A 27932-nucleotide genomic window follows, 5' to 3' on the forward strand; every position below is an offset into this window, starting at 1 on the left:
AACGACCCACATGCAGAGTTGGGATATTAGTGTTTTTATTTTAGTAATATTTTTTTACTTTTATTTACCATAAATCAACTCAATTATTTAATTAGCTAAAAAAAAACAAATGCATTTAAAAAAAAAATTTGTGCGTGCGGGGGGGGGGGGGGGGGGGGGGTTGATAAATGCAACAAATATTATACAGGACTCTTGCTAATGTAACGGCTAGGTGGGCTGGATTAAAAAAACGGGGTGGATGTATGTGGCCTGCTGTCCATACCTTGCCCACCACTGGTACGATTATCATAAATCTATGAATTTACTTTCCCAGTTGGCAGAAGGTGTACCAATCATACGAATAACTTGAATTCTCGTCGTTAACGAGCGTGAGCCCCGTTTCCTAATCACGAGATCAGGGTCACCTGTGTGACTCCAATTTAAAAACATGAAATAGAGACAAAACCCCGGAGGAGTTGCGCATGCGCAGAGCGGCAGGACGCTCGTGCAGGTGAAAAGCTGCACGAACGAGACAAGCAAGCGGCAAGGAGGCGTGCTAAGCCGCAAGAAAAACATCTACAACACCTCCTTCCGACTCTCCTCTTAGCCATTTCGTAACTTTTTTTTTTTTAAACTCATGTACTTTTAGGCCAACGTTTAGCGGGATGGCGAGCGTCCAGGCGTCCACGAGACAGCTGGAGAGGAGCACCCACACCGCCTTCATTGACGGCGACAACACGCTGTTCGTGTGGGGGGGCTTCCAGGTAGGGCAGAACTCTTCTAAAAAGTCACTTTCACACACTCTAACCCCGAGGAGTAAAAAAAAAAAAAAACAACATTTTATTTTTTTAAATGGAGGTTCCTTGTCAGTTTGGGCAAGTAGTTTCACAGTATGGTTGTTCTTGTGAAGCACTGCTTCCAATAGTTTGACTGACAGAGACGCAAGTGAAACACCCCACCAAAATATGTATGTAAATGTCTGCTTGTTTTTGATTAACATGATTATGTGGCGTCGTGCCCACGCTAGCGTTTGATCACGTTTGCAATTTGTTCGTGGATGGACAAAAAAAAAAAATAAATGTGCCGGCGTGTGTTGTGTCTAAAGGCCGGCGGCGGCGTGGACATCGTGCTGCCCAGCGACGAGATCTGGCTTTGCGACTTAGACCGCGGCACATGGTAACAAAACAAACAAACAAACAAAAACAACACAATACACTGTGACCTTCTTGCATCCTTGGTAGATTAAACACGAGAGCAGGGATGTCCACGTTTTTTTTTTTTCGCTGAGGGCCACCATCCGGAATAATGGAAGGAAGAGGGGGCGGGGATCCACTAACAAATGTGCGATTGGACACCCATGCTCGGAAAACAAGATGCAATGCCTTTAAGAATTTGAGACCCTTAAGCCCCGCCCCCCCTTTTTTTATTGTAACAGGCAGCGGCGGGAGATGGCGGGGGAAACGCCCCCTCTCCTGGTGGGCTTCTGCGGCTCCTACGTCAAGGGCTCGCTTTACGTCTTTGCGGGTTACGACGGACAAACGTACAGCAACCAAGTGAGTGGGTAGGGAACGTGCGGCTAGCGGGGACATTGGAACCGATTTGCCTTATTTCTCTTGATACCAACCAGGTTTTCCAGCAAGTTCTTTTTCTGAGCATTAACTGCTACAGAAATAAGAGAAATATATATTTTTTTGTTGACAGATGTGTAAATCAGTGCTTCTCTTGGAAAGGTGTCCCTTTTGTCAAACCATGTATATAGACACAAGCCTTTTTTTATTTTTTATTTTATTTTTGTATTATTAAATAAAACTTTAAATTCGAGTTCAGCACATGTATGCCATGTGTGTAGTTGTTCAGCGTGGACCTCACGCAGCATTGCTACATGTGGAAGAAGGTGCTGGCCGCCAAAGGAACGACACCCTCGCCGAGGAGCAACCACACCTGCTGGGTTTACGGGGACAGGTGTGCAATGACGTGAAAGTGACCAATGCGGTCGGTGTGTTGAAAGAATGGAATTATTACTTTTTTTTGGGGGGGGGGGGGGGGGGTTGTCCTTGCGTGCAGGTTGGTCTACTTTGGAGGCTACGGATGCAAGACCCTGCGAGAGGCGAGAAACATGGAGTCGTCAAACTTCATCATTAGAGAGATGACCTGGGTAAATCCTTCTGTCTTTCGTATGTACTCTGAAAATTATTTACTACAAGTAATGTTTTTTAACTATATATTTTCTAATGATGTAGAGTGATGGGCAGAATAAAGAAATAATCTTCCACTAATGGCAGGAGATCCAAGTGACCTGTGAATCCACCGGTTGCCATTTACCCATCAGAATAATCGCTTTGTTTTAAGAAAACAGGATCAGATTTCACACTTAAATAAATTTGAGTAAATGAAGACATTATTTCAGTAGACACAACTCTCAAAGAATTCTGAATAATCTGCTTTACAGTTCAAATTAGGTCCCTCCTTGAAATTTTCACCTGTAAACCCAACAATTTGTGACAATTTTGTTTGGTGGTGCGCCATGACATTTTCCCCCAATGTAAAATAGGTGCTTGGCTCAATGACCGTTTGAAAACACTCATTTTAGTGTTGCACGAGCTCCAATCAAACTGGGCATATCTTTGTAAAAACTGTAATTTATGTGAACTGGTCCCCTCCTGTTGAATCATGATGACAAGTGCGTTGGCGTTTGTATACGTTTAGCTCACCATCGGCGACGCGGTGCTTCGCTGCTGGGGCTGGCACAACGAAGTCGACGTGTACGACCCGCTCAGCAGCACCTGGAGCGTTCCTGAGATGAAGGTTAGCGCCCATTTTTGCTTTTAGCCTGTTAGCTCGCTGCTACATAAAGTCACGTCACTGGCTGCTGGGATGTGATGATGCATGTTTTCATCTCAAAGTGTGGGGTTTTCTTTTAACCCTTAAAACATAAAAATAAAATGACACACCAGAATCTGCTGGGTCACTGTCCCACTTTTTAAGAAGACCGTAGCAGCCGAGAGTAAAATTAGGCCCTTTTTGGTCCTTAGTTTTATTAAGGGTTGCAAAATTCGGTGAATTTTCAAAGTTGGCAGCTTTCCAATGGGGATTATGCAAAGTCTTGAAAAAGTCCAACTCTGTTCTCTCCTGACCAGGGTACGCCGCCGCTGCCCCGAGACTGCCACGCCAGCGCGGTGGTGAGCAACAAAGGTTACATCTGTGGCGGCAGGGTAAGAGATCATTCTTAGATGCTCTGCTTCCTCTTTTAACATCTTCCTGCTGCAACACCTTCAACATGTTGCAGGAAAGTGGAGAGTTGGACATCTACTGTTTGGACCTGGACGTGTGGAATTGGACTCAAATGTAACGCACGCTCACCTATCGTGCGGAACTTGTGTTGTGTATTGATGCCCTCTGTTTGTCTCCCTGCGCTCCAGCGAGGCCTTATCATCCCTCGCGCCGCCGGGCCGCTCCATGCACACCATGACGCTCAATGCGGATCAGAACCTCTTCGTATTCGGCGGTCTGGCCGTAGACGGGGAAACGCTCAGTAGGTGTCGCTTTGTGGTTTGCATGTTCGTGCGCTTGTGCAGGCTTTCCCCGGTTAAAATGATTGAAATGGTTTAAATTGGTTGAGGTTTGGGGGGGGTGGGGGGGACTACAATTGTATTTTATTTTTCTCCGGCCTTGCAGAGTCCTTGGTGTGTGGGGAATTCTGGGAATGTGACAATTGGTTTGTGCAGTGCTTTGAATTGGTTTATAAATGGTGTTTAAAAATAAAAAAATGGTAAAATACTAACTTTTGTGCGTGCGTGTGCAGAATCCCATGTGTTGTGTGACTGCTCTGCGTGTGTTCAAATCATACCAGCAGCACCGGCCGAAGGTGCAATCTGGCCATGTATCTTAAACTGCTGTGCGCATAGTTGAAGGTCAGGTTCACTGACTGCTTTGCTTTTATTCTCTCTTGTCATTCCAGGTGACGCCTGGCAGTTCGATACGCTGGCGCGAGAGTGGCGCGAGATAACACACCCGCACAGGGACAAGCCCAGGTAACCGCATCACACTGGGGCAAATCAAATTTATGTGTTCATTTGAGTTTATTCGTCAGGGTAATTTTATTTTATTTGTTTTTGTCATGTCAAACGCCTATTTTCAAATTTTGTAAGGGGGAGAGAACTTAGATTTATGTGTAAGTTGATGCTGGGAAAGAGAACTTATTGCAAAAAAAATTAACAAAACAAACACACCGAATGTCTGGCTAAGGGCACAATGGCGCATACTGTGTACACAAACAAGTGTGCCTGTAATGACATGGCCTCGTGTTCCATGTCATGTAAATTCTGAGGCTCGCTCGCAGCTTGAAAAGTAGGCGGCGCCTAAACCAGTTTCCTTGACTTGTCATATTTTCAGTGGGATGTAACCCCCCCCACCCCCAGGGAATGTCTTCCAAGTTTGCGGTAAACAACCTCTTGGAAGTGTGTGTGAGGTCCTCGCTGTCTGATTTTTTTTTTTTTTTTTTTTTTTTTTTTTTTTCCCCCCCCCCCCCCCAGAGGAGGAATCTATATGGCCAACAATCTCGGCATGATGTGCTTGCACACCCTTTCATTTCATTTTCAGCCTGTATGCAGATTTTTGTTTTGTTTGCATTGAGAGCTCACAGCTGCACTTCCTGCTTGACTAGTGACAATCCATCCGCCATATACAGTAGGCTCTACTGTGTTGTCTAACTCTAAATCTGTTATTGCCAACATTCTCCTCCATGCAGGGTGTGTCACACTGCTTGTCTGGGGAGTGACAATGATGTAGTCGTATTCGGGGGGAGCAGCAAGTTGTCCATTGCAATGGATTCGGTATGTGACTCCATTTTGTTTCCCTTCTTATTAGAAATTGAAATGGCTTTCAACTACAGTTGTCTTGAAGATGGAGTATACAGTTCCAGCACTGAAATGTTGCGCAGCTTAATATAAACGTGTCACTAAGGTTTAAGTTCAGATGAGCTCACAAAAAACACATTTTCAACTTAAATTTCTTAGAACATTTAGGTCTTCGTACTTGGACTCCCTGGAATGAAAAGGTACCAATCAGATATGTTCAGAGCTGCAGACACCACCTCAGTTTCTTGCAGGGTCTTCTGTTGACCCTGGAACTACATTTTAGACAATACTTCCCATTGCCCTCCCAAAGGTTCCTGTACTACATTGCAGGGTCTTCTTTTCGCCCAGATAACTTGGCCTGGAGCTGAATTTTGACAAAAATTATGTTCCAAACACGGTACGTCCTCCCCAAGTTTCCTGGAAATGAAAATACAATGAACCCCCATTATTGGTGGGGAATAGGGATAGAGCTCTGTGAGGAATAGCGAAAAAGAGGTTTCTAGCATGTACAATCATAAACGACTATTCAGTAGTCAATATTGAACACATGAGCATCATCAATGGTATGAGCTAGCAAAAACCGATGTCATACGTGGGCAAACAAATATGCGCTATAGCACTTTACGCAAATGCTATTAAGTCATTAAACTCACCTTTTGGCATTTACACACAAAAATGTGTGTATTGGCAAATTAGACAAGTAGGCTATTAGTGGGTGCATCGGGAAAGAAGCAGAAACGTACTTTGTTTCACTTTTTGACAGTGCATGTGGTGCATTCAAGGATGGCCAACAACACAGGACATCTTAAACTCAAGGCAAATCAAAGATTCCACCGGATGGCGCCAAAGTGTCTCTCTGATCTGAGCACAAAAAAACATAATCTTTGAATATTACCCAGGAAACTAAATTCAGACAATAGTTCCTGCGGTCCAAATACAGTGTGACCCCCCCCCCCAAAGGTTCCTGGATCCGTCAATAATATGGTCCTTTTCTAGCCCCGTAAAATTAGCCTGGCCCTAAATTGTGAGTAGTTTCTACCCTCCCAAAGGTTCCAGGATTTTTTTCCAAAGTATTAACAATGTATATTTTTAAAATAAGTAGTTTAAGTACCTGCTAATCCATTCAGACAGACAGTGATTCTTTGTTTATCCTAAACTGTTTTTCCCAGTTGTACACTGTATACTCTCCATTTGTCGTTGCTAGATCACCGTGCTGAGGTGTCCGTCGCAGACTCACAACGGCGACGTGTTGATCATCCAGACGGAGCCGTACCCCCTCTCCAGGTACCACAGTACGGCGTAGGCACGCCTCGTGTTGTTCTTGGCAGTGTGCACACACCTCACAGTGTGTCGGAAGGTTGACGTTGCTAGCTATTTATACGCACCTGTTCTAATGAGCTTTGCCATGTTGGATGCCTCTAAGGGTTACTTACTAGTTGGCTGCTCTCACGTGCAGTAAACGGCAGTGTGATAAAGATGAGGACTGAAGTATATTTGATAAGGAACTTTTTATTTATTTATTCCCCCCCCACACTCTGAAGTCTTTATTTAGCTGTCCCTAAAAAATCAGTCGGGTTTTTGGGCAATCTGGTGGAAGTTTGAAGAATAGTCGGAGCTAGCCTTGCCATCTTTATCTCGATCAGGGGTGGGCAAAGTGCGCCACATAGGGCTCGCTTCGTTCTTCCAATTGGCCCACCGAGCAATGACGTTGAGTAGTGTAAGAAATGTTGCATTTATGGAGTTTTGCCCATTTATACGCTGCAAAAGCAGTGATTGATCAGCATATTGAAAACTTGACCTGAGGTACAATATGTACTTTGACAAATATTTTTGCCAAGGTCACCTTGCCTCACCTGTTCAAGTCTACACGGGTAAAGGCTGTGAGAGCTTGTTTTGACAAAAAAGCCTTTTGTTGGGGTGGAAAAAGTTTTAATTATAAAGCCATATCGCCCAGCCGTTACATGGTGCATATGTGGTAAAAGTTGTGTTGGGGAGCTCACACGTTTTGCCTTTTCCTCCAGGTTGTGCGAGGACTTCCTAGGAAGCAACGCCAAGGTGTTCTCACAACACCTTGATAGGCTGCCAGCGACGCTGCGTGCCAAAATCAACAAGCGAATCTCCTTCTTCTCAAAGTCACTTGTGGTTACTTAAAGAGCAGAAATGCTTTTTTAAATTATTTTGTGCCACGAGTCAGTTGCTAACTTTACTGTTCGTTCGAAAACGGCAGTCCTTTATAGTTTTTAACTCCCCAAAAAAACTCCTCCAGTTTGTACATTTAAGGTCTTTGTTTTAATATAAATGTTGTTCAGAGCAATTTTATCTGCACATGTATTATTGAAATGTTTTTTTGAATAAAGTTGACTTTGTTGTACATTAGTCCATTGTTTTTTTTTTTGGGGGGTGAGCTTTTTATTTTTTTAAAATCACTTTTTAATGTTGTCAAAACAGACCAATTTTGATAACAGCATTTTTTTTTTTTTTTTTTTTTTTTTTTTTTTTTTTTATCGATCCAATGTAGCCTACATTAATCTGGAGGACACCCTGTGGAATACATGGTTTACCGCTGATCCTGAAAGTGAAGATTGAAAACTTCTGATTCCAGGTAGCGATAACAGGTGAGTGACATCTTTGTGCCATTACACAGGCCGCACGTAATTTGCGGGCAGCATGCCCCGCTGGCCCGTGCGCTGGTTGCTGCCAAACAGCCAGCCCTCGTCGATGAGCTCCACGTCCCCGATGAGGTCGCCCTCCTGCAGGGAAACCTCGTCTGCTTCTGCCGCCGTGTAGCTGTACATGGCCTGGTAGCGCTTCTGTGTCAGGGCAGAGACGCATGTAGAATTTTTAAAGGGACACTCTCGCACTATTATGGCAGGAGGGAGCTTAAAGGGCCACTTTTGATTTTCAGAAAGGCTGTTGAAAGAGGATAATGAATGATGCTGAGGTTAAAAAAAAAAAAGTTGGGTATTTTAACTTTTAATTCATGCTCTCTTTTAAAATTGAAATTGAATAAAGTAACAGTAAAATGGTTTAATTTTATGTAAAATTAATATAGTTCATCCTTTTTAATTTAGTTTATAATTAACCAAATACAGGTATACTTTTTAATGTATGGTGGAAATTAAATAATTCATGGTCATTTAAATTGTATTTGTCTCTAACAATTTAATAAAATGTCAAATTTAATTTGATATGTAAACTTACTTTCATGCTTATTTTTAAATTTAGTTATGTTAAATTATGATTGGCTAACTAATAGACTTAGTTTAATTTTTTCACTATCTTGGTATGTAAAATTGTTTAATAAAATGACAAATTTTATTATAATAATCCATTGTAATGAACCAACAAAATTTTTATTTGAATTTTTAAAAATAATTCATGGTCATGAAAAACGTTGTTAAACCTACCATTTAAGACAATGGAAATGGCTATTAATCTAAAAATGTAGGCTCATTTTAATTTGATTTATAATTCATTATCAAATTAAAAAAACAATTGTTTGTTGTACTCATATTTACGATTAACCTAAATTATTGAATATAATGCATCTTAACAAAAAAAAAACAGTTGCATTAATCCTACAAACATTACAATATTCTTGATATAAATGGTTGGTGGGCTAGATTAACGACTGGAGTGGCTAAAGTGTTTTATAAATAATTGGTGACTTTATTTATTGTAAATGTATTACTAAATTTCGTTTTTTAATAGCTCATACCTCCCCACGGCCCATCTGCCGCTTGTGGCCCTTGAGCATAAGAAGTTTGACCAACCCAACCCAAAAAAGTAGAATACATGTAATGTCCTCACCTCTCCACCAGATGGCGCCACAGTAACAGGAGGGCGCATCTGTGCATCTGCTTGGCTCGACGGTTCTTCGCAGACAAAAAACAGATACATTAATTTACATATTCTCTTTTTAGGAGGCATACATTAAGAATTCGAGTCACCTTGCCTATTTTCCGGGAGCGGCGCGTCACTTCGTACTTTGCTCCGCTCGAAGTCCTCGTGATACTTGATCTGCATACATTAGGCCGCCAGACAGTTTACGTTACACTCAGAAAAAGTAACGTGTATTTGTGGACTATGAAAGATAGTCATTCAGCTTGGAGGCCAATAATTAACCCAATTGAGCACTTAAATGTTGAGTGTACCTCTTAAGAGACTTAAATGGACTTTTTGTGACATTGCATCAATTGAACCATTGTGCTGCTGCTCCTGGTGTGGCCACCTTGACGGACAGCTATACATATGGCTCATTGAGACGTCTCAGCTCATCAGCGCGGCACTAATATGTCATTCTACGCATAGGATAAAGAATATATGACTGAATACTTTTACTGTCTATATGTGTTGCTGCACAGTTTGTGTTCAATCTGTTTACTTAAAGGGTTAAAGCACCGCAACATAGATGCTATTTAATGTTAGCATTAATGTAGCGGAGTGAACGGCTAAGCTATGTGGTTGTTTTAAATACACGAGGTGTAATTGTGTTTTGTTTAGTTTGACGGTAAACTTCAACTGGAAGTGGCAATAAAAAGCTTGAAACCTTGTTTCTGAAGAATTGTTCTTTATCTCAAGTCTGCGCTTACAAATCAAAGCACAAAAAAAAAAAAATCGGTGAATGGCGCCTCTTATCTCAAAACTCCTAAGATGAGTCAGTCATATCTCAAGGCACCACTCTGTGGTTATAGTCTGTCCTATTAATGTGAGCTTGTGTGGGGTCTCACACTTGTACGAAAATGTACGATAAAATCAGTGTACCTTGCTTTAGTAATACAATCATGTCACAGAATACATAGCTGGAAAAATCTTGATTTGTGCAGTTTATCGTCTCTTCCTGTGTGTATGCAAGCATTGGTTTTTGTGTGGAATGTGTGTGTCTGTGTGTGAGAGCGGATGTTCACTGGGTGTCCACAGCTGAGATGTTTTGACCATATAGGGCCGCCGCTTTGTGCACAGAGAAATGACTGAAATGTTCCCCGGACTTCCTTGAGAGGACTGGTGTAGCTTGTGTAAGTGCTCTCGGCTCCACTTGAACTCCAACGCACTCCTCACTGCATTATGTAACTCTGTAAATATTGATCAAAAGTGTTCATTCGCGACATTTATTTGGGCTTCTTGCGTTAATTGAAATAAAAGTAATTTTTCTGGCTGAAGTATTGTATGTCTCTCTGCTCACATAGGTGGCGCTATACCCCAGTTAGCCTTTAAGTTTGACTGAACGATTAATCAATTTTATTGATACATTCCTATTTATTGCTCAGAGCATTTGGAGGGGGAAAAAAACAACAACTCTTGAGCTTCTGTTGTTCCAAACGCAGCCTCGCTGATGTGCATTTTCATAACAATGTGAAAATTATTCCGCTCATGTTTGTCTCCAATAATCGAAGCATGAAGCTTTCCTAAGCTAGTTCGTGAAGACCTCATCTTCTAACTTGATATTGTTGGCGTGCGGTGTTGCATTTCTTACGTCACTGATCTGCTCTTGTGTCTTCTTCAGCCTCTGCATCTCCGGAGTGTCCACCACCACGCTGAAACCTTTGCCCTTGTTCTTCTCAAATTCCTCCTTGTAGAGGGCCTGAAATTCAAAGTTCAGCCTTTAGAGACACAGTGCCGTTATAACCACACCCGATTAGTGTAGCCTAGCATTAAATGAAAAGATTGTACTGTAGGCGCACCTACTGGCATCTGAAGCTCATTAGCTCATTCAGTGCCAGCCTTCCCAGTTAACATGGATATTTGACTTCAAAAGCCGTCAATGGCAGTGAACGTGTTAAATGTTTTAAATTCACATAAAACCAAGGTGGTGTTGTTTAAATACCATTAAGCTGATTTTAGAGATGCTAGTATGTAGAAATGGCGAATAGCCTACCTTCAACAAAAGAAACGGAGGGAAAGATTTAATCACTAGCATCTCAACAGTTCATTTACATTCCTTTCAAAATCGCGTTAGCGATACTTAGGGGTGTGTGTGTGTGTGTATATATATATATATATGTATATATATATTGTATTTTCTCTACATGCACTTTTTTTAAGCGCTAGTTCCAGTTAGCGCAGCCCTTCAATACAGGAATCGGAGGGAACCCACTAGCATCTCGCAGTTTGAGTTTCATATAATGTAATAATAAATTCACTTTGAAATGAATACACACACAAATAGTGTAACATTAAACAAAGCAGAGAATCTTATGTGGCATGCACACACCGGTCAAAGGCCTGGATACACTTTCTAGTGCTATTGAATTAAAAACTGTCTAAACCTTTGACTGCTGCTAGTGTACTGTATGTGTGAGTCATGATGTGGCTATGAGGAATATTTGGAGGCCGTGAGAGAGCGCTGCTGCGCTGCACTGCAGAGACTTTTATGGTTATAAACACGAGCTGCAGCTGCCGCTTCTGCTCAGATCATACCAGGGATGGATTATTAAAAAAAAAGACTTATGCAAATTTTTTTATGTAAATTACATTTTAACATGTGCCCCCCCCCACACACACACACTCATTGATGCTGCAAATTGTAATGTGTCAGTGTTTTTGGTTTGTTTTAGCCTCACCTGGCTGTTGAGCATGCTCTGCTGCTTGAGGCGCAGGTTCTCAGGGGTGTCGGCCACGATGGTGAAGGAGGTTTTGGGATAGTGCCTTTTTTTTTTTTTTTTTTTTTTAAGAGGTAAGCATCACACACGTCTCATGACACCACATCACATGTTAATGTTCACGGAGTATCTCGTTAATTAGGACTTACATGCTGCAGTAAGGCCGCTTTTCAAAGCCTTTGTAGTTGTTCATGCTCAGCGCCATCTTGCACACATCACAGCTGAAACAGCCTTTGTGCCAGTACTGCACGCGCACACACACACAGAAAAGGTAATGCCAGTTTAACAGTTTGTATTATGAAATGTCAGCGTTTGACCCTCCAAAACATTTAGAAACAGCTCTCAGTATGAGCCATTGCAGTCATTTCTTAAAATACTTTTTGAAAATATTTTTTCAAGAAAGGAAAAAAACTTAACAAATTTAAATAGACTTATTTTTACTTATTGCAATATGACTTATTTTTATTTATTGCAATACATTGTTTAAAAAAAAAAAGAAGACTTCTCCAACATTATTATATAAAGGCGGCTCTTGTAAAGGTAAAAGATACCATGCCTCTCATTGCTTATTATGTTCTACTGGCACAATAGAGCACTCGGTGAAATATTTGGACATTTTAAATGTTTTAAAATAATTATTACTAAATAAAATCTATCAGAAATATATTTATATCAATACATTTGTCTAATGTTGGGACAAATGTATATTGTACAGTAAATTCAAATATGTGGCTCTATTTATGAATATTAATTTCATCAATCATCTATTAAAGGCAGCTCTAATACTGTAAGTCAGTAAGGCAGTCAGTGAAATATTTAGACATTTAAATACAATTGTAACCCTTAATGTTTTTAAATATGTAATGATAAACTATAGGAATTGTTATGATGAGAAGAAATCAGGAGAATACATTTTTATTATTTGTCTAATTTTGTCATGTGGTTCTAGTCATTTTAGTTGTAGGCAACCTCTGTGGCCTGTGGACTCCATGCGATGCAATTCAGCAACTAAGGATCCAAACCACAAATACTCATGGAGTAATAATCTTGTTTTCATGATATTATGACCAGCAGAGGGACTTTATAACAAGTGAAATGGCCCCTTACTGGTATCCAAATATGGTTCCTTGATAAGGTGCAACTTACCTAATGAGGTGGTCTGAGTGTTGATGAGCTCAATTCAAACTCCACCAGTGGCCTGCGTGTCACACGTCTATACCATATAAAATCCTTTTTGTTGGACGTTTTGGAGTGCGACATCAACTTTGCTCCCGTCAATCAAACGTTCACAAACGACATTCCACATTTGATCTATTTCTACCCAAAAACAATATAATCCTTGCAATTAGGCTGTGTGATATGGCCTTAAAATAAAAGTGTCGATTTCTCACCCCCCCCCCCCCATTTTTATTTTTATTAATTAAAAAAAAAATTAAAAAATTAAGTTTTGCTTTTTGTCCCCACCCCTTCTGGGATTTGCATTATTTCTCCTGATACATAACAAGTTTGCAAGGGTGGACGACTGGTTAGAACATCTGCCTCACAGTTCTGAGGACCGGGTTTCAAATCCCGGCCCCCGCCTGGGTGGAGTTTGCATGTTCTCCCCGTGCCTGCGTGGGTTTTCTCCGGGCACTGCGGTTTCTTCCCACATCCCAAAAACATGCATGGTAGCTTAATTGAAGACTCTAAATTGCCCGTAGGTGCGAATGGTGGTTTGTTTCTATGTGGCCTGCAATTGGATGGCAACCGGTTCAGGGTGTACCCCGCCTCCCGCCCGATGATAGCTGGGATAGGATCCAGCAGCCTGCGACCCAAGTGAGGATAAGCGGTAAAGAAGATGGATGGACAAAACAAGTTTTTACTTTTTTTCTTTCTGCGTTTTTTTTCCGAGCATAGAAATTACGCCCTCCAATACTCTTGCGGTCTTTTCACCTGTCGTACAGGTGAGGCAAACGACCTGACTTGGAAACTCATACCGCAGGTCAACATTTTCCAACATTTAGATAAACATAGAACAACAATGTATGAATGGGAACTCTGTCTTTGGAAAATGCCCATGATTGGCTTCCACTCTGTTTTTGTCATATGCAAAACAATGTGAAAATGATTCAGGTGATTACCTAGAATTATTCGTAGAATTACAAACTTTGTCATCGCAGCTTTTCTTAGCGGGATTAAAGTGACTAATCCCTTTTTTGCAAAATAGTTGCAGGAGGGGTGGGAAAAGTCACAAACATGGCAACACTGATTATGCTTTTGTGAACTAGCTCTAGTCTGTTTACAGCCATGTTGTGAGTGAAAGCAGAGAGCATCAGCGGGGATGTCCTTTGAACTACGAAAGCTGGAAAAACAAAATGTTAATTTAATAATCGTCCAGTTCCTGCCCTAGTTGCAATTCTTAAGAGACTGGTACAAACACTTTGGCCTGGTTTGCCCTCTGGTACATTTACAGACCGACTTCGAAACTGGAAATTCAGCACTTATTGTTTTTTAAATGTCTGTTCAATTAAAGCTGAGAGTCGACACAGTCAACACTTCAACCAATGTGTTTTACAATCAATGTGTTGCTCACTGCCAAATCATTCAATTTGAATCATCCATCACAGGTGTGCCCCTGAGCTCTGTCATGGGACCTCTTCTCTTCACCACATCTCTTTCCCATTGGAACTTTCTTCTACAAATACACCACCTGCTCTCACTGGATGCAGATGAACCCAAGTTCGACTACTCTGTCAAACCCAACTCCCCCCCATTCCCCAGCCCCATTCCCCCTCAGACTACTTCCCTGAACTCTGAACTTGGTTCAGGGCAAATGTTTTTCAATTTTACCGGCAGCGAAACCGACTTCCTTTTAGTTAGGGCTAAATCTTCGCTTGCCAAAACAAATAGTTTCTCTTTACCATTGACAGTTCTACAGTTTTACCCTCTTCCTAGGTTTAGGAATCTGCGTGTCATCCTCGACAGCACCTTTTCATTGCAAGCTCACATAATTAACGTAATACGGTCCACATACTTCCTGTTACACTGTCATCCTTGTTCACAACCCTTTTTGATCTCCCTCACAAATCCCTACATGAACTCCCAACTACTCTAAAATTCAGCTACTCGAGTTATAACAAAACCCACACCACACCCCACCCACCCACCACCACCACATTGACCCCACATAACCTGACCCCACATTCAGTGCATCTGCAAAGTATTCACAGCACTTCACTTTTCACGTTACGGCCTTAATACTACTACTCATGCGATACTTATACAGCGCTTTTACTCCAAAATGGAATAAATTAAGCAGGTCGATGGATTCTGTGCCCTCAAAATCCTACATGCAACACACCATAATGATGACGTGAAATCATTTTAATTTAGCAACTTTAATAGAAATTAAAAAACGACAATTTTATGTACACAAGTTCATAGCTATTATTATTACGGTAAAACATGACAGATAAGATTTTTTTGTTTTGTTTTTACCTTATCAAGGCAGTTGATTTTCTCCGTGGGGTAAACCGGTTTGGTGCATCTCCCACACGGCGGATTCATTCTCTCCCTCCCCCCCAAAAAGAGAAAAGTGCAAGACGTGTGGAAGATGAGGTGGAAGATGAATGGAGCGAGCTCCTCACACGCATTTAATAGACGCCTGCAACGTCACAAGTAGGCGGGGCCGTCGACGTTCCACCAATTTTGAAAACTGTGACATCACACTCTGCTAAACTCATTTTATTATTTTGGGGGGGGGATAAGAGAAAGTAAACGTCATGGGTGAGTTAACGTTTGGTAAAGTTGGTAAATTACGGTATGATAAAGCAGCCGAAGTGTTCAGCAGTCCACGTAAACAAGCGAGAGATAATTTGAAGTTCTTAAAATCTATCTCGATAATGTAATGTTCGATTTGAAGAGATGATACTTTACCCGTCCGTCTGTTGTCGTATGGCCGTGTCGTGGCGCCATTAGCTGGACGCTGGTCGAACTGCATATCCGCCATCTTGTGCGCTTGGAGTTTCAAAACGTACGGTAGAAGGTAGCTTTGAAAGATATGCTGCTCCCCCCGACCTTTATTTTTCTTGCCCGAACGTTTGTCAAACAATAAAATTATAATATGTCGTTAGCTTCTATCAGAAGGGGGTATAGCTCAGTGGTAGAGCATTTGACTGCAGATCAAGAGGTCCCCGGTTCAAATCCGGGTGCCCCCTCTTTTTCTCTCCCTTGGATGAGATGACTAATTTTGTAACTCTTAATATTGAAATCCCCTCCTGACCGTATATTTCTTTTTAAGTGATTCTCGAAAAGTCCATACATGGAAAAACTCGATCGAGATGGCAAAACTCGACTCGAAAATTTGCAGGATTACGAGGAGGAAGAGATCCAAATCAATCTAATGAAAGCCATGCTCGCCACTGGCCCAGCAGGATGCTGTTGAGGCCTGGCTCACTTGCACGAGACGGCCAGCCCCTAAAACTAGCCAATTCCACCATAGCATGAACTATGGATTTAAAATTATGTCTATAATTCTTGACCCTTGGGGTATTTTTGACGAAGGCATCCTATAGACAAGTTATTAAGACACATGAAATACGTGTACATCTATGGCAGTGAAACGTAGTGACAGGCGGAACAATTAAATAGTCTTCCACTAGATGGCGGAAGGGACAATTAACCTGTGTTTCCGCTTGTTGCCATTCGTACAAACAGAATAATAGCTTTGTGTTCGAAACAGGCCCAGATTTTACATACATTTGTGAATGAATTGAGACGAAGTCATTATTTCATCATTTCAGTGTACTGTACATGCCTTTTTGTAATATTTTTGTTTGGTGGCATACTCGTGAGAATATAAAATGTGTGGCATAGCTCAATAAAAGTTGGGAAACAACATGGTCGCATGGTAGTGTAGATGTGTGTGTGTGTGTGTGAGTGTGTGTGTGTGGAGGGGGGGGTTGCAACAGTAAACAGTTTCAAATTATTTGTATTAAGGAAAAACAGGAAAAATAAAACAAGGATGTCAATTTCATAATGATCATTAGTTATTATCATTATAATTATATAATGTAACAACCTAACATTTTTCTCTCTCCAACCAAAAAGATGGAGTGGATTAACAATGGACGTGAAGTGTACTATACAGTATGAAGGCAGTGTCCATTGACATTTATTTTTGAATATTTTTTTTTTTCCCTCCTTTTCACTTCAGACCTTGCGACGTATGGTGTGTGTGCAATGTCAAAGAGACGTGGAGAAAGCCAGGAAAAGCCGCCAATAGTTGGCGAGTGTACTTCCTATTAATCTGTTATTATTCTCCAGGTGGCTGCCTTTAGCAGCACTGTTCAGCCTCGATGAAACCCTCCTTCTCGTGACCCACGGGCTCCACCTCACCGTACCCCGACGGGTAGTCCTGGTTGCGGAATTTCATGGCGGGCCAGTAGTTGTTGCTGCGTCGCTGCGGTAGATGCTGATGGTCAACTCATTACGCCAAAATACAAAACTATGAGTACCCGCGACGTGTTTTTGTGGCGTCCTCACCTGCATGAGGTAGAAGGGCGGAGCCAATGTGGGGTGTGTGTTGATGTAGTACACGGCCAGCAAGGTCAGCGCCACCACCAGGACGAGGGCCCCCACCACACCGGCAATTATGGCCGCATTCTCTGTCATCCTCGTGTGCTCCGGAGGCTCTGTGTTTGTGAGAGTCAGCCCTATTTGGAGACTCTTAATTGTTCACGCAAGTGTGAATTATAGCTAGTCAATACGGTAATCCCCCCCATATTTGTGGTTCACTAGTCACTAATTGTTTTTTCCCCATGTGGAACCTATCCCCTTGCTAGTCGCTGAAAAACTCTTATTTTGAATTTTCTTTCTGAAAATCCCTAACATGCCACAAGATAGCGCCAAAGCACTAATCTGTAAACCATTTATGGTTAAGAGTAATGATGTAATATTTATCCATCCATCCATTTACTGTACCGCTTATCCTCGGTAGGGTCACGAGTGTGCTGGCGCCTGTCTCAGTTGACTCTGGGCGAGAGTTAAGTTACACCCTGAACTGGTCGTCAGCCAATCGCAGGGCACACAAACAATCATTCACAGTCACATGCACACCTATGGGCAATTTAGAGTCTTCAATCGACCTACCATGCATGTTTTTGGAATGTGGGAGGAAACCGGAGTACCCGGAGAAAACCCACACAGGCACGGGGAGAACATGCAAACTCCACATAGGTGAGGCTGGATTTGAACCCGGGTCCTCAGAAGTGTGAAACAGATGTGCTAACCAGTCGTCCACCGTGCTGCCCATGTAAGATTGATTTATTTGATATTTGTTGAAGAACTTTATTATTTTACATTATACTGTTTTGGGATAATAGTTTGTGGTGTAGTTTTTATATAGACATTTACACACATTTTTAGGGGCTATCAATTGGTAATTATTTGTTTTTTCGCTATTTGGAGCAGGGCTTGGTCCCAGTCCACAGCGTAATCCGCCTCTCGCCCCAAATCGACTGCGATAGACTCCAGTTGACCGGCGACACAAATGAGGACAAGTGCTCGAGATTAGAAAACAGTTGAACGAATTGGTGGTCATTCCATGTCAACTCACCCCTGGTGACCACGTTGTCGTGGAACTCGGCTGAAGATGACGTCGGAGCAGCTGACGAGTAGAAGGTGAGTGTCGATTCCTCGTGCGACGCCGGGTAGTAGTCTTCGCACGTGCCTTCAGCCTGAGGGCCAAATGTCATGTGACTTAACTAAGGATCATTGACAACAGGGAGGCATTAAGTATCTAACCTCTTTGGGACAGTTATAATCCAGCCACTCTTGTCGAAGGCGATCGAGCCCATCTGAGCATCTGAAACGGAAGCGGAAATTACATCAGAAGAGCCTTGCACTTGGCGGTCTCATCTTTGGGGCACTTCTGTGGTCGTACCGTTGAAGCGTGTTGCACCACCCGCATCCACTTGTCAGGTTGGACCCCAGGCAGAGATCACAGGATGTGTGTTGAAGACAAGCTGAAAAGTGGAACGTGTTACAGGACGGATGGGTGGATGGGTGTATGCCAGCTTTTCCAGTCATGTTTCGTACTCACTAGGCAGCGGTGTGAACTCAAACGCCGATCCGCTGACGATCGTGGTGGTGTTGATTTCAACGCGGTGATACTCGTAGATGGTCCGCTGATTTGTATCTTTGAAGCAAACATTCTGTAAGTTGTGCCTACTAGTACCAATGAGCTGCTGCTACTACTACTACTACTACTACCAGCAGCTTTTAAAAGTAAGTTGATGTTTTTGTTCACAAACATGCTGGGTTGAGGCGTATCAGAGTTACGCAAAGTTGAACACTTGAAGCTTGTAACTAATACCAAATTCGCTACTGCTACTACTGGCTAACTTGATGATTCTGCTCACACATCTTCTGCAGCGAGGCATATAGTAGTCATCGGGACGTACAACGAGCTACTACTACTACTACTATGCAGCTAACTTGATGATTCTGCTCACAACATAATGGGGATATCACAGGAAGTTGAAAGCTGACCTGTCATCTGCTCAGACGGGAGGTACGCCATGAATGCGTCGGACAGTCCCACTTTTACAGGATGCTCTGTGGAGTTAATCCTCTCCACTGGCACTGGGATCTGGACAACAATGGGTGCTTTTCTTCTAAATGGAAGATTAATTCAGATGCGCGGGTGTGTTCAACAAACTCACCTCTCTGTAGTTAAACACCACAGTTCCGTTTCTGTGCAGCGCCGCCTGGAACGTAAAAGCTCCTTCAGCCTCTCTGTCCTTTAGCCGCACTTTGTCCCACTGGACCACAAATAGATGACCTGGACGCAGCAGAATTCCTCCCTTTCATCCTCTCCTGAGATTCCCAAACTCTACTGAGGCGTTCTGCTCTCTGCACTTACCATTATCCGAGTACCTCACAGTGGAGTTCATGGAAAAACTGGGGTCAAAGTTGGCCATGAGGGGGGCAATGTACTGGGTGGCAGTCAGCATGCGGTGGGTAATGTCCCCCATGAAGATGAAACCTTGCGAGAAGAGAATGCTCCTTTCATATGTTAGCCACATTTCCACCACTACGGATCGGATTGGTAAACCCTGAATGACGAAACACGGCAATGTTGAAACAAAAGCCCTTTTCAAACTGCATTTTGGGGAAACCACAATTTATTTGAGGGGGGCTGAAGATCAGTTTTATGGGGCCTAAGACAATTAAACTTTGCCATGAACACATACAATTTTTGGCGTGCTTGAGAAGTTTTGGGGGGGCTTCAGGCCCCCTGAAATAGGCCCAACAACACCACTGCCATGAACTGAACCACACCGGTTGTTGGAAACGCGGATTTTGTGTGCCACCCTTTTAATACACTTCAATACTTTGGGAGAAGCTGAAACTCACCACCAGTTGCAATGATAATTTGTCTCAAGTCGTGTCCATAAAATGGGAAGTCAAAGGAAAGCGCCACCCTCTGGAAGAAAGCGAAACATAGTCAGTGTACTGCTTTGTGTGTTTGCATGTACGTTCTTATCTCTTACCGCCGCCTGCCGGTGCGCGTTGGACAGGATGCCATGGATTCGGACTTGGCTCTTGTGCAGAGAATTCAGGTCCACCCACAAGTCTTGGGTGCGCCGGTCGTCCGGGCCGAAACTCTGCCAGCTGTAGTAGCGCTGCGAGTCCTCCTGCGTAACAGATCGCAGCTCAAAACAGTGAGCAGTGGTGGGAAGTAATTGAGTACAAAAACTTCATTACTACATTACTTCAGTTTAAATACTTCATTAATGCAGATTTTTCAGGTATCTGTACTTTGAGTATTTCTGTTTTTACTTTTACTCCCTACGCAACCGACAGCATTATTGATGCGCGCTGCCGTTTGTGGTGTCAGAGAGGGATGAAAAGTGGAGCAGTTAAATGCAGCGCTGCTCCACATACAGCTAGCGACCCATTTTTTTTGCCTCTGCATTGCCACATCCTGGAGGGGGGGGGGGGGGGGGGGGGGGCATTCTTTGGCATTGCAGCTGCATGATGGTTAAATCCATGCCCCGCCATAAAACAGGCATTGTCCGTCCAACATCGGTGTCCAAGTGAGTCATTGATAATGGTTCACGTCAGCGAGCAGAACCTCTGCTCTGTTTTTCCATTTGGAGCAAAGGAAGGAAAGGTACAACACACTTTTCGCTGCGAGAGGCTCAGCAAAATCAATTCGCTGGCTTGTCATGCCAAAGCAGCAGGTGGCACTTTAAGTCTTGCCCGATGGCCGGTTTGGCCAATCCAAAACCAGAAGAAAGCCATTTGTGGAAAAGACAAAATGGTTGAAGAAATTGGGACTTTTGGTATTTCACACCTCACCATAAAGTTAATATAATAGCATGTGCAGGTCACATGCGTTTTTTGTGATTTCACCTCTAAAATATTTTTGTCCAACATAACAAAACTACAATAATCCCCCGCATTCGCTATTCACAAATACACCTATTCATGTCCCCCCCCCCCCCCCCCCCCGTGGAATCCATCCCATGGTTGATCCATAACTCGACCAATAAATTTGCTCGTTCAATTGTGTTTTAACAGTCCTTTTTATCATGCTGATCATACTTTGACATCATGAGACCAAGATGACGTCTAACAATTGATAAAACAATGTTTTCAGAGGGAAAGGAAAAACTGAGCTTAGATTGTCATTAGGATGTTGCAACAGAGATACAGAGAGACTGGATGAGTTACAGAAAGGCATAGAAGTGGACATCTTTGGAAATATACTGGTCGATTCATGGCTCAAACAGGTTGTGTAAAAGTATTGAAACATTCAACAGTTGAACATATGCAATAAAAAGTTTAGAGGAGGTCAAATCAAGTTCACTCGTAAATATTAGAGTGCAATTTAGGTTCTTCCTGAAATTCGTCCTGAAATTTCATTCGCAAGCCCAATATCATCCACTTTTCGTGACTGAAAGTATCCTCTGCAGGGTGTCTTGGCTCTGGAGTCTGCTTTAGCGATACGGTAAGAGGCTCAGAGTAAAGCTGCTGTTCCTCCGCATCAAAAGAAGCCAGATGAGGTCGCTCGGGCATTTGGTTAGGATGCTTCCTGGCTGCGTCTCTGGCGAGGTGTTACGTTCATGCCCTACCAGGAGGAAGCTCCAGGGAGGACCTAGGACACGCTGGAGAGACTATGTCTCCAGGCTGGCCTGGGAAGGCCTCTGGATCCTGCGGAAGGGCTGGATGAAGTGGCTGGAGAAACGGAAGTCTAGGCTTCCAGCCCCTGCAACCCGACCCCAGATAAGCAGAAGAAAATGGATGGATGAATCGATGGATGGATGTTGGAACCAAGACATTGCATGTGCATGCTCGTTAACGCAACTGGATCAAGGGAGCTTTTGTGGTGATGTAATACAAAACTGTGCTTCTTGTTGGCGTGGCTTAGCGAAGGCATCTCACCACTCTATGGGTCATGTTGTCAGGCAGGAAGGTGATGTCCAGTCGGCCTCCCTGTGGCGGTGCGCTGCGGGCGCCTCTTGGCCGCTCGAGGCTTGTCCTCTGCAAGGCTGACGTCTCCGGAGGCGCCCCGCTCTCTGCGTCTGCAACAAGCAGTGGAGACTTGGTTGTCAAAAGTATCTCCTTTAAATTCCCTTAAATTTTGAGAAAGTTGACTTGAAAAAGTTGAGAGGACCTTTAAATCAACACTGACACCCTTCAGAGCTTGTGGTTACATTTGCTTTTTATTGGCTCCCCTGTTGGTTTTCCAGGGATAGAGTCAACTTTTTAAGGTGGAGCACTGAAACCTTTAATTTATGCGTGGGCGTTTGTGTTTTTTACTCAGCATTATAACGGAGAAGAAGAAGAAGAAGAAGAAGAAGAAGAATCATCTTTTATTGTCATGAACATGCATGCATGCACACGAAATTTGTTCTCTGCATTTAACCCATCACAGTGAAGATCGTACAACAATTAACTAATTAGCATATGCTGACAAGGAGCAATTGTTTCCAGAGTTTTGTGCTGCAAAGGTCATTTTTCCTCAACGTCGTTTGTGGTCTGCCTTCGTGCTTGCTTGCGTTTGTGAGTTGTCCAACCCCATCACTAGGTGCCACCAGCAGGTCTTTTAGGAGACCAGTAGCAGTCCTTGGGACATTTGCTACCACGCTGCAGAGAGAGACTGAACAAATATTTCATTGATCATTAGAGTCTGACAGAGGTGCCATTTTGAGAATTAGGTGCATCTGCCTGTGCCGCTGTACACATCAAAATGTCATGTGATTCGGTAGCCAAAAAGTAAGTCCACGGCACAAGCTAGCTAACATGAGTAAAATGGTAAAAAGCCAAATCACAAGACAGAAGGAAAAGAGCCTATAAAAGAGGAAGATATATTTTAGACAATATCAGTAGACCAACTTAAAATATGGATTGAACACTATTTATCACTACAAGTCATTCTCATGCACCTGCGTAATATGTTGCAACAGCCTTGCAAATGAGGCAAAGAAGCCTTCAAAACTGTCCCAAAAAGCACTGAATACCTTGCTTCCATTTCCAAAATCCTATCATTGTGATGTGGGATTTTCTGTAACAATGTCGACCGAAACAAAATTACGGAGTACACTTGACATACACGGTGACCGACTGGTTAGCACATCTGCCTCACCGGGCTTCAAATCCTGGTCCCTTCTGTGTGGAGTTTGCGTGTTCTCCGCGTGTCTGGGTCCGTTTTCCTCCCACATCCCAAAAACATGCGTGGTAGGTTGATTGAAGACTCTAAATTGCCCATAGGTGTGAATGTGAGTGCGAATGGTTGTTTGTTTCTATGTGCCCTGCGATTGGCTGGCGACCGGTTCAGGGTGTACCCCGCCTCCCGCCCGAAGATAGCTGGGATAGGCTCCAGCAGCCCGCGACCCTAGTGAGGAGAAGGAAATGGATGGATGGATGGATGGATGGATGGATGGACTTCACATACAGTAAGTAGCACACTTTGGGTGTTTCCCAATACCCCAACATGCAACCGGCTATTTTAAGAGAAACAAGCAAAGTGGTCCCACTAATTATAACAACTACATTTAATCTCATTCTGATTTGTATTTGTAATCATTTGATTTTGATTTAATGTTTTTCCAAGCCAGTCTGTCAAATAATGCTTCATGTGAACCCGCTCCATGGCGAAAAATCGCTGGGGACTGCTGGATGTGATCGTCTGTTTGCATTTGTGAGAGGCTTTGACCGGTTGATAAGGTAAAACCTGTTAGTGTACTGCATGTCGTCCATGCTCGGTGGTGGAAGATGTGCTTACGAAGATGATTGGCAAAAAGACAGAGCGGGATACGAGGGAGCAGTCGTTTGATGACGATTCGCGGAACAAGAGGATCCTAATTGGGTCACATTGGCAGCTCTCATTCTGATGAAACGACTGAGGAGACAGAATGGCACTTTCCCCCGCGTTGTTCTACAGACATGTTGAAGTCAACCGGCGAAATTGCCGGCTTCTGAGGTAGCAGCATAGGCGGACGTTGACTGTGTGTTGAGGATAGTTGAAAGCCAACACCGGGATTTGAACTTCAATGCCCGACACTCTCTTTTCTTTGTCAGACGGACACAGCATTGTCCCGCTCGTCAGGTTTGTGTTGCGTTGGACACACAACTCCCCAATGACAAAACAAAAATCCACTTTCATGGCTTTTTCCTGTTTTTCCTATATCGTCGGTGAATAGTGGGCGATTATTGTACTGTCCTGTCCAAGCTTGCAGAGTTTGCACAATAAAACTTGTAGTGTTGACTCTGAGGCTTGTCTAGCTGCATGTGTGCGGGGGCGAATGTCCGGTGAAGAAAGGGGCTAAGTGGAGTTCAAGAGTGGGTCGGGCTTTTGGGAAGAGTTTGGCGGACATGTGGAGGCTGCTCGCACAACTTCACTAACAATGATAAACAGCCAGAAAAGTTCCTGATGACCACCTTGTACATTTGTTTACATGCGCTGGTTGTTGATTTTGCCCTTTGAAACATTTGGTGGCGACCATGCCCTTTCAGCTTGTTCCTGATGTCATGCCATCAAACCAGGACGCTGCAGGTAGTAGCTAGTAGTTACTCAGCCACAGCTCACGCACAGAGACTCACACGCAGACTCGCCGACGTCACACGACACCCCGGCAGGCCCCGCCTCGTAAAGGCACATATTGTATCCAGCACAGACACTACAATACGTACAGTATTTTCTAAACAGTTTCTGCTTTTTATGTGTTCAAATAAGTTTACAATTGGTTAAAAAACTGTGTTTTAATCAGTTTAAATGTGTTTAAAATGTATGGGAGGGGTAAAACCATAACATTTTTATATGCTCTCTATATTGCAGATTTTCACTTATAGCGGTTGTGTCTGGAACATAGTGCTCCATCCTGCTGTCTAATATTCATGTATCAAGCCTTGCTGTTGACAATGAAACAAGTTACATTTTCAGCATTTTTCTGAAGGGTTGGACAAGCGTATTAAAACACAGAATGAAAATGGTAGCCAAGTTGCTGGGCCGAAACAAAAACTAATGTTCTTTCCGGCTGTTTGGAAGCCACCACATCCAAGGATGAAAAATACATTTCCTCCTTAAAGAGCTGTAGGCTTTGAAGGAACTCAGAAGAAAAAAAGGATGTGTGAAGGGCACAAAAGGTTTGGCAGGATGGAAAAAGATGATCGTAGTCAGGCTTGAATGCAGTAGGAGCAAAAGTTGTGCACAAAGTAGCGTACAAAGTCATATTGTGTTGTAAAAGAGTGGGTGATCTCTCTTACAAGATGTCCAGAGGTGCTCTTGGCGTGGGCTGAAGCCACAAAAACACCAGAGCACCGGCAGCTGAAGTCATAACAAGGACAAACTGCTGCTGGAAAAGGAACTTGAACTCACCGTTGTATTGAGGTGATGGATTTATCAGGGTTTAGTTGTCTGTTTTCGTTGCTTTTTACTGCAGAGAACTGCGAGTTGCACGTGACTGTTTTGGTTTGCTTTTACACGTTTCACAACAGGATATAATTTTACTGGGATAAAAAAATGTCCAGCAGTTCAGGCCGACAATAAATACCACTGCTAAATGGAATCCACAATTAACAAATGGCTTAACAGACCAGTCACTTTTTTATTACCTTCACTCCTCAAATGAAACAACGCGAGGTTAGTGTTGCAGTTGAGGGGGTTAGTAAAGGGTGACAGTTAATGTTAGGGTTGAGGCTAGGTTTTAGGCGGTTAAGCTAGGGCCACAGCAAAACAGCCACCCACCGATGTGTTTCCATTTTTAAAATTGTTAAGGCTTCAAAAAAACAAAACACTTTACCACTTCTTACGAGGCTACTCCTGACAAGATCTCCTCCATTGTTAACCTTCTTGTTGGATTCATTGCCCCACTAATAATGTTGCCAAAGCCATTAACCTGCTTCCCTTTAACTATAACTATGGGGTTCACAACCTACAGTAGTAGCTAGCTTGAATTTTCAAGAAGTGCAAGTTTCAAATGTTCCCATTGCAGTCTTTTGTTTTATGTTGTGGGGTGCAATAAAATAAATATTAAACATTTTCTAGCGGTACCCAGAAAAGTAGAAAAGGTTGGAAAGCATTGCTTCATTAGGGCTCTAGTAAGCTAAACTGAACTGGACCACTTGGTGGTAATGGAGGTAATAATCTGTAACATTTGAAAATCGTAGGCTTTTTTTTCATCTGGGCCCCCTTGGAACTGGAAATGTGTCCGTCTTTGTAGGGACCGTTCAAAGTTTGACATTGAAAGGTGAACACTGATGACCTAAAACTGTACTTCGATGGCTCTAGCATCAGTTATTTAAGAGTTTGCTAGAAAAGAGGTCCCAAGAGTCTTGAATGCATGTCCTTCTGTTGGCATGGATGGGCACAGGAGCTTTGATGGACTGGTGGTGGTGAAGTTAATGTTATGTCGGGGGGGGGGGGGGCGGGGAACAGAGGAAGAAAGTGGAGCATCAATGATTTGTTGGAGGAGGAGCTGAAGAAGAACGGGGGATGGCTAAAAATAAGGCATCTCCAAGGAGAGCGGAAATACATACTGTACATGCACCCACACACGCACACATACACGGGAAGCTAAGTAGTACACAGGATAACTTCACCATAGGAGACGCAAAAACGTGACATGCTGGGTGATTCAATGCAAAATTTCTGCTTGAATAAATCAACTACTGGAGGAACTGCAGAATTCCAAATTCCAATGTTTCCGGACTTGCTTTTAAAAGCCAAAACCTTTGTGTTACGGGCTATATTTAAGAGGTTAGGGACGATTTAGGGTTAGTATAACGTATAAAGTCAGTAAGGGTTAGGGTTAGGTAGGGAAGGTTTAGGTTTATGTTGTGGTTAGGGTTGGGTATGAGTTAGGGTTTTAGGGGGTTAGGGTCGGTTTAGCATTAGTGTTGGGGTGTATGGTTTGGGAGGTAGTGAAGGGTAAGGGTTGGGGTCATAGTTTGGGGGTTAGGGCTAAGGCTTTAGTGGGTTTAGTGTAGGTTTAGGTGGGTAAACGCAATCCGCAGCTTTAACTTCACTTACGACGACTACTGAGGTGAAACAAAAGTCAGCACATTTGTTGTTTTCTTACTTGAAACCAACCTACCCAAAACATTTGATCCAAGAATGGTCTGGAATGGGGTCAGTGTGGCTGGAGGAGCATGCATGGGCTTACCTTCACGACTCCACAGGATCCCCAGCTGAGCCTGGAGGAGAGAGACGAGGAGAAACCCGCTGAGCTCCATGTCCAGCCGCCTCGTCGTCGTTCCCCGCTCGCTCGTCCAGTCTTACACTCCTCTTCGCCGCCTGCGGTTGTCCCACACGCTCACGTTCCCTCACCTCGGCCAAGGTTTTCAGCGTTGCAGCTCCGCTCTCCGCTCCCTCAAAGGAACATCTGGGACGGCGGCACCATGACAGCGGGAGAGTTGACAAAACAGCTCCAGTGAGGAGACTATCCTTTCTCTTTCTCACTCTCTGCACGCAGCTCTCTCTCACTCTGGCTGTTTGCAAGAAGAGGAAATATTTATGCTTTATTTCCCCTTATTCACAGAGAAGTGAGCCAAAAAAAAGATGAAGTTTGGGAGGGGCTTACCCTCCTCGTGTGAGACAAAACAAACGATGATATTTTGGAAGAAAACATGTTTTGCTGACGCTAAAACACCACATGGACTCCTGTAAACAGTAACACATCAAAGATGATAGTGGAGGCCAATCAGAGTGATGTGGTGATAATAGTGTCGTGTGAATGAGCAGCTTTTTACAGTAATGGATGATTTTTTCCCCCCAAGACAATTGCTGATCAAATAGACAAAAAGCAGGAAGCACAGGGCTCTTATTGTGAAAGATGAGCTCACGTGGATTGACCACCATAGTCTAGATCTCAAGATCATCTGTTTAAGTTGCAATTCACTATGACGTGCAACAATCGCTATCGAGTGTAGTACAAACACAAGCCAGTGGACATTTTGTAGGCCAGGAGTTCTCAAAGTGTTTGGGTCCAGGGAAAAATCTTTCCAACAA

General features: G+C 43.2%; 3 protein-coding genes, 1 long non-coding RNA gene and 1 other non-coding gene across 10 annotated transcripts; 2 read left to right on the top strand and 3 right to left on the bottom strand.

Moving 5' to 3' along the window:
• Positions 1 to 381: 381 nt before the first annotated feature.
• Positions 382 to 7206, top strand: LOC133469269 (kelch domain-containing protein 1-like). 4 transcript variants are annotated; one of them, XM_061756117.1, is made up of 14 exons: positions 382 to 490; positions 629 to 743; positions 1085 to 1155; positions 1415 to 1532; positions 1829 to 1941; positions 2044 to 2134; positions 2686 to 2784; positions 3117 to 3158; positions 3266 to 3324; positions 3399 to 3511; positions 3938 to 4010; positions 4727 to 4811; positions 6040 to 6119; positions 6857 to 7206. In XM_061756117.1, exons 1-14 carry the CDS (start codon positions 462 to 464, stop codon positions 6984 to 6986), a joined length of 1218 nt encoding a protein of 405 aa, XP_061612101.1. In that variant the 5' UTR covers positions 382 to 461; the 3' UTR covers positions 6987 to 7206. The 4 variants fall into 4 exon arrangements, with proteins under 4 accessions (XP_061612101.1, XP_061612100.1, XP_061612102.1 ...); XM_061756116.1 differs by having other exon boundaries at positions 384 to 490; positions 3117 to 3191; XM_061756118.1 differs by having other exon boundaries at positions 460 to 522; positions 3117 to 3191.
• On the bottom strand, positions 4970 to 6113 carry LOC133469271 (uncharacterized). Its single transcript, XR_009785661.1, has 2 exons — positions 5947 to 6113; positions 4970 to 5696 (listed from the first exon to the last, which is right to left on the bottom strand). It is a non-coding gene; the product is annotated as an uncharacterized LOC133469271 (long non-coding RNA).
• On the bottom strand, positions 7205 to 16426 carry LOC133469270 (LIM and SH3 domain protein 1-like). 3 transcript variants are annotated; one of them, XM_061756121.1, is made up of 7 exons: positions 15350 to 16426; positions 11584 to 11678; positions 11396 to 11480; positions 10309 to 10416; positions 8791 to 8855; positions 8646 to 8710; positions 7205 to 7645 (listed from the first exon to the last, which is right to left on the bottom strand). In XM_061756121.1, the coding sequence occupies exons 1-7, from the start codon at positions 15386 to 15388 to the stop codon at positions 7275 to 7277; spliced, it is 828 nt and encodes a 275-aa protein (XP_061612105.1). In that variant the 5' UTR covers positions 15389 to 16426; the 3' UTR covers positions 7205 to 7274. The 3 variants fall into 3 exon arrangements, with proteins under 3 accessions (XP_061612105.1, XP_061612104.1, XP_061612106.1); XM_061756120.1 differs by lacking the exon at positions 15350 to 16426 and adding an exon at positions 14912 to 15337; XM_061756122.1 differs by lacking the exon at positions 15350 to 16426 and adding an exon at positions 14912 to 15331 and having other exon boundaries at positions 7330 to 7645; positions 8786 to 8855.
• Positions 15559 to 15630, top strand: trnac-gca (transfer RNA cysteine (anticodon GCA)). Its single transcript has one exon. It is a non-coding gene; the product is annotated as a tRNA-Cys (tRNA).
• A 144-nt stretch (positions 16427 to 16570) lies between the features above and the next one.
• Positions 16571 to 27473, bottom strand: LOC133469268 (plexin domain-containing protein 1-like). Its single transcript, XM_061756115.1, has 13 exons — positions 27088 to 27473; positions 21866 to 22005; positions 19969 to 20112; positions 19832 to 19901; positions 19338 to 19460; positions 19138 to 19256; positions 18965 to 19064; positions 18516 to 18611; positions 18357 to 18438; positions 18218 to 18278; positions 18030 to 18150; positions 16958 to 17106; positions 16571 to 16874 (listed from the first exon to the last, which is right to left on the bottom strand). The coding sequence occupies exons 1-13, from the start codon at positions 27155 to 27157 to the stop codon at positions 16749 to 16751; spliced, it is 1401 nt and encodes a 466-aa protein (XP_061612099.1). The 5' UTR covers positions 27158 to 27473; the 3' UTR covers positions 16571 to 16748.
• Positions 27474 to 27932: the final 459 nt, after the last annotated feature.

Source organism: Phyllopteryx taeniolatus, chromosome 19 (assembly GCF_024500385.1).
Source record: "Phyllopteryx taeniolatus isolate TA_2022b chromosome 19, UOR_Ptae_1.2, whole genome shotgun sequence".
In the NCBI taxonomy this organism is placed as follows: Eukaryota; Metazoa; Chordata; class Actinopteri; order Syngnathiformes; family Syngnathidae; genus Phyllopteryx; species Phyllopteryx taeniolatus.

Bases quoted from the DNA above. Each gene is read 5' to 3' on its own strand.
- LOC133469269 (XM_061756116.1), top strand. From the start codon at position 462: ATGCGCAGAGCGGCAGGACGCTCGTGCAG. The intron at 2,135-2,685 runs GTAAATCCTTCT...GTATACGTTTAG, and splicing joins TCATTAGAGAGATGACCTGG to CTCACCATCGGCGACGCGGT. The intron at 4,011-4,726 runs GTAACCGCATCA...TCCTCCATGCAG, and splicing joins CCGCACAGGGACAAGCCCAG to GGTGTGTCACACTGCTTGTC.
- LOC133469270 (XM_061756120.1), bottom strand. From the start codon at position 14,980: ATGAATCCGCCGTGTGGGAGATGCACCAAACCGGTTTACCCCACGGAG. The intron at 11,679-14,911 runs GTAAAAACAAAA...GTGCGCGTGCAG, and splicing joins AAATCAACTGCCTTGATAAG to TACTGGCACAAAGGCTGTTT. The intron at 8,856-10,308 runs GTAAGAAATGCA...TAATGTATGCAG, and splicing joins CACAAGAGCAGATCAGTGAC to ATCAAGTATCACGAGGACTT.
- LOC133469268 (XM_061756115.1), bottom strand. From the start codon at position 27,157: ATGGAGCTCAGCGGGTTTCTCCTCGTCTCTCTCCTCCAGGCTCAGCTG. The intron at 22,006-27,087 runs GTAAGCCCATGC...TGCTTGTTGCAG, and splicing joins GATCCTGTGGAGTCGTGAAG to ACGCAGAGAGCGGGGCGCCT. The intron at 18,612-18,964 runs GTCAGCTTTCAA...TTTGCTTCAAAG, and splicing joins CCCGTCTGAGCAGATGACAG to ATACAAATCAGCGGACCATC.